Source organism: Arachis stenosperma, chromosome 8, assembly GCF_014773155.1.
Source record: "Arachis stenosperma cultivar V10309 chromosome 8, arast.V10309.gnm1.PFL2, whole genome shotgun sequence".
NCBI lineage: Eukaryota > Viridiplantae > Streptophyta > Magnoliopsida > Fabales > Fabaceae > Arachis > Arachis stenosperma.
The window spans coordinates 51583950-51596967 of record NC_080384.1 but is presented as its reverse complement, the minus strand read 5'-3'; the positions used below and the strand labels follow the sequence as shown (position 1 = coordinate 51596967).

The following is a 13018-nucleotide window of genomic DNA, read 5'->3' as shown; positions in this document are numbered from 1 at the left end:
GAGTTGAGCCGAGCTAGACCAAGCTCAAGCTCGACTCACGAAAATTAAGCTTGGCTTATGACTCGACTCATTAACAATCGAGCCTATTTCTTAAGTTCAAGTTCGATTCGCCGAAAGCTCATGAGCTGGCTCAAATAATAGAAACATAATCTATAATTCTATTTTGATAAATTATAATTTATATATTTTAAAAAATATTTAAAAAGATCAATTTTATATATTCTCTATCTTTCAGTAAATTATAAATTTTTTATTTATATCCTACATCAAAATTATATATAAAAATTAAATATAAATTTTAAATAATTAAGATCATTAATATATATATATATATATATATATATATATATATATATATATACTATTTCATATGTATATATATAATATTAAAAGTATATATTAAATGCATATAAAATATGTGTATTAATATATATATAATTGAGCCAGCTCACGAGCTAATGAGCTGAGTTTATCCAAGGTCAAGCTTGACTCATTTATTTTATGAGCTCAATTCTAAGCTCAAACTCGGCTCACCAGCTCACGAGTTCAGCTTATTGAGCTATTAACAAGTCGAGCTCGAGCTGACTCATGAGCTGACTTGACTCACTTCTAGCCCTGAATTAAAGATATAACCATTAATATTACCTATTTCTCCTATCAGTTTAAACTAAAAAAAACGGTTTTATAACATTATTTTTAACTCTTCTAAACCTTCTCGTCCGAATCCATCTATTATTGTTTTGGAAAATCATTTCAATACTATCATATATCATCTTTTCTAAAAGATTAAAATATTAGATAAAAATAAATGAACAAAATTTTATCTTTGTCTTATATTATAATTTTTTAGAAATAATAATGATCAAATTATATATATTTTGTCATAGAAATTCTAAAATAATATCATAAAATTATTTCTTTTAAAAATTTAAACTATTAAATAAAACACACACACACATATATATATATAACAGATAATACAACTCTAACTATTTTCTTAGAGAAAATTTTCTGAATTATTGAGAATCCTATGAAAAATACAAATTAACTACTCCAATAAAGATTGCAGCTCCGATCCCTTTTTGTTGCATAACACAATCATGCATGGTCAGTGTTAATTAACTGTATGCATTAATAATACATGCAGTGAAGAATGGTCAATGTGTCTAAAAGCTAAAACCCTAGGATGACTTGAACCATGAATGAAGTTGCATCATTTTATTTGGTTCGTTTCGTACTTGAATTCAATTCAATGATTAAATGAAAGGACAGTCAGAATTGAAAACTTGACAAATTCAGAACTGTAATTTTGAGATGGCAAGGTACTTAATTTCTTTAATTGGCATGCAAAGTAATTGTCACACATAACGTAGTGTTACAGCTTTAATTACTCCTTTCTACTTTGCCCTATTATGTTGTGTTTATTGAATTTTTGTCTCACTTTTTCATATGAAAAATTTTTGGGCCAGCAAATTTTAGTATTTTTTATTATTATTTGGCTAGTACAAATATTAAATTATCATTTTATTAATTTATATGTATAAATTCTGAAAAATATGTGTAAAATTCTAATAAATATAGGTGCAAATTATATACTTTTTGTATGCAAAACGTCTATAAATATGAGTGCAAATTATTGTTGGCTAAATGCTGACAAAAAATAATAATATTTGCTAGCCATATAGCATTGCTCGATGTTTTCATAATTCTAAACCATTAGTTATAAAGTCTTCCTATTATTAGTAAGGTTTAATTATTCTGTTGGTTTATATAGCTTAATCAAATTTTTAATTAGGTCCATATATATATATATATATATATATATATATATATATATATATATATATATATATATATATATATATATTAATTGGATCCCTACACTATTTTTAATTTTGTAATTAGGTCATTTTCATGTCAAAAACGTTAAAATTAATAGAATATTTTTTCTAAAATACATACAGCCAAAGATCTAATTAGGTTTTTAATTATGAATATATTTAATTTGCAAAAAATATTCAGTTAATTCTAATATTTTTTTACACTAGAAAAGGCTAAATTATAAAATTAAAAGTAGTGTAAAAATCTAATTAAAAAGGAAAAAAATATAGAGACCTAATTAAAATTTTAGTAAAATTATAGGGACTAACAGAATAATTAAATCTATTATTAATAATGAATTTTTTTAATTTTTCACATAATATCTTCTATCTTAACAAGTCAAAAATTAATTTATTACAGCTCGAATAAAACTGCATAACAAATTGCAGCATATACAAAATAGAATTCGAATTTTATATTTAATTAAATAGACCATGTAACTACTAAATTAATCTAAATTGGGTTACGTTATTAACCTGGATAAAATATCGACTTAATTTAAACGAAATTTATATTATATATATATATATATATTTCGAATATTTACTGCTACTTGTATCAACTTGTGTGGTAAACAACCCTTATTTATTGCAACTCAAAAACTTTGGTGAATGGCAATGGTTAAAAGTTAAAATAAATGAATTCACTGCATATAGGACAAGCTGAATTTTATGTCCTTTATTTTAGTTTTCTATTTATCTTTGTATATAGAACTTTCACAAAACTACAGTCTTTGTCGTTACAAATAATTAATATGCTGAATTTTCACCATGCTATATATATGAATAATTTTTAATCTTATAGGACAAGCAACATTGTGGTCCTAAATGGGTATACCCTCACTTAGATGTTGATGCATTGGGTTCTTCCAATCTCTTTTTTCTTTTCTTTTTTTTTTAAATATGTCTTGTCTATTATTGAGATATATATATATATATTCTAGCATTTTATTATATATGAGAAATAATAATTGAAACAATTTTTTTATACATTTTTATGATATAAAACACAAAATAATGCTCTTAGTATATATAATAATGCACTTGCAAAGATTTCTTGAGAGAATCTTAGAAGAAGGCCCTCCATATCATATATTAACATATGTGTCCTTTATTCTAATTACCGGACCACACAAAAGAACAAAAGATAGAATTATAAATAAATACTAAAAAATTTTTATGATGAGAAGCCAAGAGTGTTATCTAATTAGGAATTAGCACTTGAAATATTGGTTTTATAATCATGAACCACTTATGTTGAGAAATAATTATTGTTCATTTGGATAAAGTAATTAATACGTAGGTTAACAAAAGAATGTATTTATAGGATAATAAAATAAACAATAATCTTACATAAATTTATAGTTATTTTATAATAAACAATAATTTAGGGGAGGGGTTGATTTTATGATAGTGTTTAATTTGGGAGTTAATTTTTTATTATTTAATATATATCAGCTAATTTTTATAATTTTAAATCTTTAAATTCTTACTCCTAAATTCTTCAAAAATAAAGATAAAAAAATAGCTAATAATATTAACTACTTAAAAATAATTATTTATACAATATCTTTATAAAATGAAAAAAAAAGAAGAGGATTTATTTAAGTGTGAAAATGGACACTAGTAACTTTCTTCTATCAATGGCTGTATCTGCTGATTATGATGATAATGACCTTGACCAGCTTTAAAATGACATTCATTGCAATGTTTTCAATGCTGCTTTTATTAGGATAATGTATAGTCCAATATTTTTTGTGCATATTAAAAATCACTATATATGTATTATTTTATATATTATGTATTCATATTTTAATATGCGTATATTTTATATGAATAATATATATGTATATATATACACATTAAACATGTGTGAAAAATAACATTTTTTTATCAATGTTATTCTTTTGGTTTTTAAAATTATTATTGTTCACATAATTCCATATAGCAGAGTGAGTGATAATTTAGTGGAAGCATTTTCAATAATAATTAAAATATTTCGAGTTTTGATGTATCTTAAAATTTATTTTTATCTTTCGTCATAAAATTACTTCTACTAAAAATTTAAGTTGATACGAAAAAGTACATAAATAATTATATTTTTAACAAATTTTTTTTAATAATAAGAATATATTTTTGAGTTTGTTTAAATTTTTATACAACTTTTTTCGTTTTTTTTTAATTTGTCTTATGTTATTTTTTTTAAATTTAACAATAATCGAATTCTAAATCTTTCACCAGTCATAAAAGTTAGAAAATAATCCTCTCATTTCTAATTAACTTACTCCTTTGTAAACAAAACTAAAAATAAATAAATTATTTTATCAACTATTATTGATGATATATATTAACCTTCTTCTTCTTAGGTGACAAAGCAGCATGAAAAAAAATTAAAATCTTTTTCTACTAAATATCTCAAAACTTGAGATTCAAGAAAAATGAAAAAAAAATATTAGATGAATAAATTTTTATTATATTTATTTTATATTTAAACAAATACTAGTCAACTCTCAAATTTTTTTTTAACTAAAAACATTTTTCACCTCATTATCCAAAAATTAAACCTAAGCCACACACATAATGTTACCCATTTGATAGATTTCGTTGTCAAAGTGACAATCACCCACGTTCTTGACATGGTTCTAAAATCTGAAACATAATATTTTGAATTGAGTGTTACTTCGATCCACTTCCCTTTTATTGAATTATAAGACAAATAAAGATATGAAAAATAGTAAAATGTCAATTTCTTCACACTCCCCCCCCCCCCCCCCCTAAAAATGTACACATAATAAAAGATGACGAAATCTCTCTATCTATCCTTGTTAATCTTTTTCCACAACGTGACTGAATTTTCTCATGTAATTTTTTTAGCTTAATTATTATATATGAATTTTATCATGAATTAATTTAAAAAAACCTAAACGGTATATATATATATGTGTGTGTGTAATAAATTAAAATGAACATGAAGTTAAAATTCATATATATTGTTATGTAATCACCTAATAATTATCAATTCTTATTATTGTTATAAAATATTTTTCTTAAAAATTTAGATGGATAGTAAAAAATGCGTGAATTTTTATATTTTTAACACGGCTCTTAAAAATAAATTTTTGAGTCTTATTGATTATTTTTTTAATTTGTCTTATGCTAAAAAAAGTTTTAAGTCTAAAAAGAAAAATTAAACTCTAAATTTTTTTATTAAAACAACTCTGGTGCTATATTATAATTTTTTTTTTTTTAAGTTAAGATCAGATGATAAGAGAAAGTGTACGACTAATTATATTTATAACACTTATATGATATGAAAAGAAAAAAGATATAATAAGAGTGATAAAAAGATATCAAAAGTTTTCATGAAAAGCTTCCAGTGTTGCAACAAGTCCACATCCGGTTCGCATTTATTCCTGTCACTTGTTCAAGATACATGTTAAAGGCTGAATCAATTTCTCATGCTTTGTTCCAATGTCCCCTATCTTCAATAATATGGAGACTAAGCTTAATAACTCCTGACCTATGGATGAGAGAAGAAGAGACATTTTTCAATTGGTGGCAACGAGTCTTATCTTGGGCAGCGGCTCAATTAGACGGTAGACAAAAGACCCTCCTCATCGCGGCGCTGTGTTGGAGCACTTGGAAAGCGAGAAATCGGTGTGTTTTTGAGAAGGTAATAAGCCCGGCACTATAGATAGTGAAAGAAGCCAGCAATTTAGTGCGTGAACTCGTGAGCCATACCTGATAGATGCTGCTAATTTTCTTTACTCTTACTTTACTTTTCTTTAAGCTCTTAGTCTTTCAGTCACAGTTGATGATAAATGAAAATACCCAATTCTTTTATACTTCCTTACAGAAACACTTTTATTTTATATTAATAAAATAATATTTATCTTTGAGAAAAAAAAAAAAAGAGTGATTCTTAGATAACTTGATACCACGAAAATGTAGGAGATGATAAAATAGTAATATCCTTATTAAAAAAGGTTTATGTAATTATGTCATAATAATCACGATGATTATTGTGTTTAATATTATTTAACATGTAACATGACTCTTCTAAACATACAGTTCAAACGCAACATCAATATAATGCACTAAAGTACGAAGTGCTTATAAGGCTATAACATCAATATAGTTAATGACGTGAACTCATCATGCACAATAATATTGCATTAGTAGCCACTACTATCTCTATACTCTCTAGGATTATTATCTTTTCTTTTATTTTATTTTTTAAATTTCATTTAATTTGGTTTCAGCTCAACAATTATTAGTTACATCATATTGAGATTTAAAAAAAATAAATAAATTTCTGTTAAATTAAATTATTCATATGTTTTTTTTTATTGATTTAAGTTTTATAAAAAAAATTAAGATAGTATTAGAATTTCTATGACTAATTGAAATATCTTGGCATAAATAATTTTTTTAATAATTTATAAGTAATCGAATTTCTTATAATAAGGCTTGATTAATTAATTATTAATGATAAAAACCAAAAATAGAAAAGGACTTTCCAACTCTCAAAAGTTACATAATATATATATATATATTAAAAACTTTATCTAATTATATTATATGTTTAACTAGTTGAAATTGAAAAGTTTGACTTCCCAAAATGAAATATGCAAAGTGTGAAGAGGGAAGAGAATATGTTCATAAAGAAGAAATATGGTAGAGAAAGTTTCATTATTCCACTACTTTAGAAAATTCTTGTAGTGTACGTAAAAGGTATATAAAAGGATAAATGGATTTTAAGCAATTTGGTGATAGTTGATTCCACTTGCACGCCAGAACTAAGATGGCTAGATTGAGATTTTTATTTAAGTGATTAATTAAGGAAAAATTATTATTAAATGGATAATTAAACATACCCTTATCTTCATTTACTATGAAAATATTAACTTTTTTAATCTTTTCTACTAATATTCCTTTCTAAATTCGTCTAATTTAATTTAGTAGTAAACTATAAGTATCCAACGAAATTTGGACTCAAAATCAAAATTCTTACAAAATAAATGAATTTATCTACTATTTGACAAATTTATTGTTAGTTAATAGTTACTTAATTAAATACAACTTTTTTAGGCTTAATTAAATACAAACTTTTTTTAGGGTATTATTGGGGTTAAAATTAAAGAGGAATAAATGAAAAGTAGTGAAAGATAGAGAGAGAAACGTGGAGATATCAACTTCAAAGATTTTAAAAAAAAAAAATAGATAGAATAAAAAGGTGAGTGTGTATATGTGTGTGTAGATAATGTATTTGAGAGAAGAGTAATTAACAAGTTCAATGCAAAGCTAACCACCGTTTTATAATTATGATTATTACACTTAAACAATCTCATCTCTTGCTTTATTCTTTTTCCTCTTTTAATTTCTTCAGTAATTGAAAAAATTATATATTATATATATAAATATATACATTCATTCTAATATTACCTTTATCATTTTTGAAGTTCAATTTCGAAAAAGAAATAAATAAAGAACTCATGAAAAATCTAATACAGAAGAACCAAACTTCAAAGAGATGTATAACTCTAAAAATGTGTATTCAAGTTAATTATAAATAATTAAGTAAGCCAAAGCTTCAATTCAAAATCCACCATTTCATGTATAAAATTATAATCACTAATCATGCTATATGCTAACTAATTAAACAGCATTAAAATTAAAATTATATCAAAATAATTCTTAATAATATACTAATTAGCTATTAGATTTTTCTGTTAACTATATTTTTTTTACAAATAAAAAACAAATCATTTGTTTTTAAGTCATGACTTAAAGAAATTTTAAACAGTAAAAACTATGCTAAATATCAATAATTAGTGGAGAAAAAATTTTCAGTTACTGCTACAAATTATTATTATAGTTTTTCTTCCAATAATTATTTTATAATACACACATAAAAATAATTAAAAAAAATTAAAGAGGAATTAATATACCAACCACAAAGTTATCATTTTTTCTAAAAACACACACATACACTAACCACTATACGGTAACTCAACTTCCGGCCAAGCCGTTACGTCGCCGGAGCCGGAGGATCCGCCGGAGTTCCACCCACCGCCGCCGTGAGAATAACTCCATCTGCACTCTCCATCGTTCATGAGCTCAGGCAGCTCAATTTCTCCCCAGAAATCATCGCCGTCGGAGGAAGAATTCGAAATGCCGCACTTCTCCGGCGAATCGCCGGCGTCATCGGCAGTCACGGCTGCTGCTGCGGCGGCGGCGGCCATGTGTGCTGCTTTTGCAGCTGCGGCTTGGATGTCACGTGCGGTGCATGACGACGGAGGAGGAAGCGGCGGAAGACGGTGAACCTCGTCGGGAAAATTGAGCTGCGCTTTTCGGCCTTTGAGGAAGTAAGCGGCGACGTCGTAGGCTTTCGCCGCCATCTCCGGCGACGGGAAGGAACCGAGCCATATGCGAGACTTCTTGCGAGGTTCTCGAATCTCCGAAACCCATTTCCCCCATCGACGCTTCCTCACGCCGCGGTAGACAGGGTGGCGCGTTCCTCCTACGCGGTTTATGGTGGATTTTGCCGCGGCGGTTACGGTTGAAGTGGTGGCGGTGGTGGTGGCCGTTGTTTGTAGCTCCATGAAGGGAATTTTTTTATTTATTTTATTTTATTTTTTTATTTTGTAATGTTTGTAATAACGGTTTACAAACATTATCTTCTCCTTTATAATGAACTTTGTGGTGCTCATATGCAAAATTACGATACTACCCCTTACATAGATTTTTTTAATGGTCAACTTTTTGTTTTTATAGTGTGTTCATAAAGCGGTAAAGGGAGGTTGTGACTAATCACGTTGGTATCATATGGTAATTTTTCATATATTAAAAACTATGAAAAAGTCTAAGACCAGCAATTTTATTGCATTTTGGTCAGTATGTAACCAGCTAATAAAGGTGAACTATTGGATGAAATCTCACACTATTAAATCATTATTAATGGCTACCAATCACAAATATTGCTAGCCCCCTAGCATTACTCAAAAACTATTTTAATCTTGTGACAAATTATAATAAACTTGGATAGATTAAATATTCAGCTCATTTATTCGTTTAAATAAATATTAAGAGATTAAATTTTATTATATATATATATATAATATTTTATTAGTTAATAATAAATTATTAAATAAAATTTAAATTTATGATAAATTAATTTGTAGTCTATTAAATTAAGTTAGGAGAATTGTGAACAAATTTATGACTAATTATTTGTATTGCAAAAATAAAATTTTAAATAATTTATACGTGTGAAATATTTATTATCTTATAAATTAGTTTTTGAAGTTAAGTTATATCTTCTGTTTAATTTTAATTTTAATAATTTGTCTTTAGATGAATAATACACCTGCAATGATGAAAGATATTCGTTGAAGTTTAAAATGGATCTCATTAATAATTCAAGAGATATAGTTGAATAAAATAAACACATTTTTTAAAAGCAATTACTTCAATATTATTTGAAAATTAGAAGGTAAAATTATTTTCTTTTGTGTGTTATTGTTTATATCATGTTTGAATTAAACTATAGATAATATAATCAACTTATTGTATTATTTTCTTTTTTATGAGAATATCAACTTGAGAAATATTTATGTAATCATAGAATATATTTTAATGTTTGTTTAAAAACTTAATTACTTGTATTCAAATTTTAATTACTGTTTGTAGATTGATTAAATATATAATTATAAAATAATATATGAAAGAGAGTAATTTAATTTATCCTTTTGCAGAAAGTAAGTAGTGAATTGATTAAAGAAATTAAACTTAATAATAGAAATTAAAATTATACATCAATAAAAACATAATTTACATTCTGTTTTAATAAAGAATTACATTTACCTCTCGTTTAAGTTGGTAAAATATTGGAGTACTAATTTGTTCAAAAATTTAAATAATATTACAATTGATAGAATTTTCTTGAATAAGCGAAGAAATTACTATACAGCGGTGTAGTGGACCATTGCTGTTATCATCTTACAAAAATTGAAATTTGCCAACAAATTCAAGTAAAATATAAGAAATTCATCAGAAAAAACAAGTTGAACATTTAAATCTAGTAAATATTTCAACAAAAAATAATATGATTCAATTTGAATCAATTGACTAATGTAATGTAAAGTTGAATTTGTTATGAGAGTAAAATTGAGGAAGGAAAATTCATAAAACATTATTCTCTCTTCTTTCACTTTTAAATTAAACTAGTTTTTTTGTTATTTTCATTGTTCAATGACATCAAAATTTAATGATATGATACTGTTAGTAAAAATAATTATATTCAAAAATTGAGTTGATTCAAAATATTAATAACGTTTCAAAAAGGAGGTAGAGATCAAAAGAAATGCACGTAAAGGTATTAAGTAGAAAATTGTTTGGCACAATTTTCGATTGATATCATAAATCGAACAGTTATTCGAATGAGAAAGATTGAATGTGTTTTCGAATTAAGTATTTTTAGTAACTGGTAAATGTTTGGACAAAAGAGCGAGAACGGTTATCAAAATTTTCACACATGAGGGGACATTATATCATTAATGGTCGGTTATAAAAAAGAGTTATAAATACTAGAAAATATTAAGAAATCAGAGTTAGAACTTTTCTTTAGAAATACACTTAAGCATACAGCGAATTTTTGAGTTTGCATTCGAGTTTGATTTCTGTAGAGTTTCTTCTATCTGTTTATCTTTTCAATTTACAATTTGAGCAAATTTTACTTTTCCTGTTCAATTTATTTTTAAAGCATCTTTAAATTTTATTGTCAGATTTATATTTGAGTATCTTTAATCTTCATGTCAAAAGTCTTTTGATTTAATCGAAGGCATTTTTATCGCTTTATTTAAATTCATTGCAAACCTTTTCGATTTCATTCATGTTGTCTTCCAAAAGCTTCTTTTACACACCTTTTGAATTTTGTTACATTTCAATGCTCGTTTAATTTGAGAGTCTTTGATGCACTTATAGAAAACTGGTACCTGCAGAAAGAGAAGCAAGTTTCGCTCCCAAATCATTAGAATCAAATCACTATCAATTTGCTAAAAATCGACAAAACAAATACGTTAAGCAATACGACAGTATATACTTGATTGTCCTCATTAACTGCTAAAATGATAATTTATACAATTAGCTTAAATTAACTCCATCTAAATTGAGGTATTTCAATTGATTAAGACCGTCAAGTATATTCTGGAGTTAATGTAGTAATAATAAACGTGTCACATCAGCAAATTTTAATATTATTAACAATAGAAGTGATAAAAAAATTAATGGAACTAACTTAAAATTTTTAAAAGATGAATTTAATTAAAACAAAAATCAAAGATGAATTTAAAAAATAATAATTTTTTAAGAATAAATTTGACTATTTACTCTAAATTAAACTCACTCCAAAATAGTGAAATTTAATATTTTTAACCCTTATTAACCCTTTCATTCATTAAATAATATACATTCATTTCTAGTCTTCATTCCATTGATAAAAGCTATATACACCAATTTTTTTTTTAAACCTATATGTTGCAATGCAAGTAGAGGAGTTAAAAGCTATTGATTTCTTATTTTCTACGTAAAGGACCAGCAAGTAGCATGCATTAATAATATTAAAGATAGTATTCTCATATTTTCATTCACATTCACATTGGCACGTAGTTTGGTACAATGCGCACCCCTTCGCTTGCATCATAGTGTCGTATTTATTTTTCAGAAAACTCTTAATAATTTTTTTATATTAATTAACAAATACTATTCTATATATTTTTAGTTTATTTTGTAAATATTATCGTGCTGCTTTAAGTGTAAGTAGTACAAGCTGCCTGACCCTCTATGGCTTGTTAAGAGAGACTACGAATGTAAGTTTTTGAGTTGTTACGGCGTAAATTTAGTAACTCTACAGTAATTTTAGCAAAGTTTTAGAATATTTTGTTAGGTTTGGACTTGTTCTTAAATTTTGGATACTTCATTTGCATGAAAGTGGACTTTAGAGTAAGGAATAGTCTAAGTGCTAACTATAATATAAGTCAATTTAAGTTAATTTTTTATATTTTTAGTTTTAAAATTTAAAAAATTAAGATAACGGAGAATATATATATATATATATATATATATATATATATATATAAAACAGATCTCATTATTTTCAATTAGTTGGTTACTTCCTAATTGGTTTTTGAGAAAATTGAATAAATAATAGTAAATCTTTTTGTCTTGAAAAAATTATTGAGTTATTCGAAAATAAATACTTATACAGATAAATTAATATAATAAAGACATAAATTTTAGTCGAAATGTCATTTTTTCTTTCTATTCTCTTATGTATTTCTTTAAATTTTTAGTTCATATATAAAATTAATTCTGTATTCAACTTCAAGAGCATCGAATTGTGCATGCATGCACCTCTTTGATTATAAATTTAATTAAAAGTTAGGTTACTATATATATATATATATATATATATATATATATATATATATATATATATATATATATATATATATATATATATATATATATATCATCAATTTCTTCTTCAGATTGAGACAAATAAAAGAAAAACAAAAAATCCTCAATTGAAAATAGTCTTATTAAATTAGTCACAAAAAATTATTTCATCAAATATAATATAATATATAGTTCATATAAATTGGCTCCTTTTGCTAGCTCAATAATCTTAGCTAGTGACTAATATATTGTACAATATTAAACATATTAAATCCGAGATCAATTGATGTGCAATATGAGTTTCGTTAATTTAATTGATTGGTTCTGTTATCCCCTTAGTAAATTATTATTTTCAAAAATTCTATTTTTTAACTTTAATTCTTTAAATAAAAATTTTTTTACACAAAGCAAGTTCGTCACATTATAATTTTTATAGAGTTCGTCTAATTCCGACGAACTTCACTTTAAATTATAAGAAAATGGCTAACTCAAATTCTTAAACTTCACAATAAACAATTACAATCATTATCATCATCTCAAGGGTACATAGGAGTACACAATAATATTGGAGAAATAATAGTTTTTTTTTTAAATTTATAATGAAAAAAATCCTTGTTAAATAAAAATATGGCTTATTCCCGTGTATCTGTGTATTTTTGGAGACGATAATAATGATTGCC

At 25.2% G+C, this 13018-nt stretch overlaps 1 protein-coding gene across 1 annotated transcript; it reads right to left on the bottom strand.

Moving 5' to 3' along the window:
- Positions 1–7495: 7495 nt before the first annotated feature.
- LOC130946265 (ethylene-responsive transcription factor ERF023-like) lies at positions 7496–8525 on the bottom strand. Its single transcript, XM_057874940.1, has one exon. It carries the CDS (start codon positions 8483–8485, stop codon positions 7874–7876), a length of 612 nt encoding a protein of 203 aa, XP_057730923.1. The 5' UTR covers positions 8486–8525; the 3' UTR covers positions 7496–7873.
- Between the last annotated feature and the right edge of the window lie 4493 nt (positions 8526–13018).